Source organism: Plasmodium reichenowi, chromosome 6 (genome assembly GCF_001601855.1).
Source record: "Plasmodium reichenowi strain SY57 chromosome 6, whole genome shotgun sequence".
NCBI classification, from domain to species: Eukaryota; Apicomplexa; class Aconoidasida; order Haemosporida; family Plasmodiidae; genus Plasmodium; species Plasmodium reichenowi.
The window spans coordinates 1,005,421-1,007,650 of record NC_033651.1 but is presented as its reverse complement, the minus strand read 5'-3'; the positions used below and the strand labels follow the sequence as shown (position 1 = coordinate 1,007,650).

Genomic DNA, 2,230 nt, shown 5'->3' with positions numbered 1-2,230 from the left:
ATGTAAATATAAAAATAATTTTAAATTTTTTTTTTTTTTTTAATAATAAAAAAAAATATATAAAAAAATAATATAAATATATATTTAATATTTTTATATAATTATATATATATAAATATATATATATTTTTTTTTTTTTTTTTTTTTTTTTTTTTTGTACGTATAAAATTATATAACATATATATGTAAGAGAAAAAATATTTATACAAATAATTATATTTTATTTTTTTTTTTTTTCTTACAAAATAATAAAATATTTTAAAAGAAAAGTTCCATCGATCCTTTTTATTATATATATATATATATATAAATATATTTAAATATTTGAAAGTAAAATTGGGGGAAAAAAATATATATTACTCATTATATTACATCAATATATATATATATATATATATATATATGTAATATTTATTTATATTTTTCCTTTGCTTTGCTTTTTTTTTTTTTTTTTTTTTTTTTTTGTTAAAAATGATTTTTTTTTAAAATATTAAATAAAAATGAATGGTCCAGAAGAAGATTATGATTCTCTTTATGACATTATGTATGATTATGATATAAACGATGAACATTTTAATCAGCATAGGAATTTAAACAATATTAACATAAATGACAATGTATCTGAAAAGAAATTTCATTCTGAACAAGTTATCCCTTTAAATAATAAATATGAAAAAGAAAAGGACACCTATAATAGTAATATAATAAAAAAAAACTATGAGCAAAATGAACAAGAGCATATGGGAAACGATAAAAACGTGCATTTATTATTATCAGATAATTTAAATGACCAAGAAAAAAAACAACTTAATGATAATAAGAATGATTTGTATGCTGATAAAGATATTATTAATAATAATATATATTATATAAATGAAACGAATATACCGAAAGATAATATTAAATTGGAAGAACATAAGGATAATAGTAATATGGAGTACACAATAAATAACGAACAAAGAATTCATAGTACTTATGATATGACAAGTGAAAAAGAAAATGAAAAAGAAAATCACGCTGTAGAAGATAATTCGAAATTAAATACTTTTAATAAGGGTAATAATAAATATTCTTTTAAATATGGTGAAATATACAATGATAAATGTACTGATATTAACGTTAGTACTACATATGATCAGGGTAATAAAGAAAAGGAAACAGATGCTAATCGAAATAAGAATAATATTAATATGACCGAGGAAAAAACATATGAACATCATGACAAGGAGGAAGATATTAATGCAAATGAAAATAATAATTGTGAACAAAACGCAAATATTAAAGATGATAATAATAATAATAATAATAGTAATAATGTAAATAAACCCAATACGGCTACAGAAAATGAAAGTAGAAATACCTTTGAATGTAATATATGTTTTGATGATGTGAGAGACCCTGTAGTTACAAAATGTGGTCATTTATTTTGCTGGCTATGCTTGTCAGCATGGATAAAAAAAAATAATGATTGCCCTGTATGTAAAGCTGAAGTATCCAAAGAAAATGTTATTCCCTTATATGGAAGAGGAAAAAATAGTAGTGATCATAAATATGCACAACCAGAAGAACCTAGACCAACACCTAAAAGAAAAGAAGGAGTAAGAAGAAATACCACCTATTCTAATAATTTAGGATTAAGAGCTTCTTTTGGTGTATGGGTAAATCCCTTCTCCTTTGGTTTATCATATACAAACATGTCAGAAGAACCATATTTTTATGAAAATAGAAACGAAAACAGATCAGATAATAGACGATTACAAACAGAAACATATCAAGCAGAAGCTGCTTCTTCCTTCTTCTTTTTTCTAGGATTCTTCCTCTCCTTATATATTTTGTTTTATTCCTCTTAATTATATGAAGCATTAAATATTATGTATCTCCATTTTTTTATTTAGCCAAATTATGCACATTTATATTAAAGAAATCATATCAAAAAAAAAAAATTAATATAAATATAAATATATATATATATATATATATATATATATATATATATATATATATATTTATATTTATATATTTATATATTTATTTATTTATATATTTATTTATTTATTTATGTTCATCTCTTTTCTTTTTTTTTTTTTAAAGTATATTAAAAAAAATAAATAAATAAATAAAAAATAGCAAATTTCATTTTATAATAAAATTCATTTTTTTTTTTGGTTTTAGTTTTTTCTACCAATTTAATATATATATATATATTTTTTTTTTTTTTTTTTTTTTTTTT

General features: G+C 19.3%; 1 protein-coding gene across 1 annotated transcript; it reads left to right on the top strand.

Annotated features, from left to right (window-relative positions):
- Positions 1 to 500: 500 nt before the first annotated feature.
- PRSY57_0625700 (E3 ubiquitin-protein ligase RNF5, putative) lies at positions 501 to 1,850 on the top strand (the record flags this gene model as incomplete). The annotated part of the gene is made up of 1 exon (XM_012906630.2): positions 501 to 1,850. One exon carries the CDS (start codon positions 501 to 503, stop codon positions 1,848 to 1,850), a length of 1,350 nt encoding a protein of 449 aa, XP_012762084.2.
- Between the last annotated feature and the right edge of the window lie 380 nt (positions 1,851 to 2,230).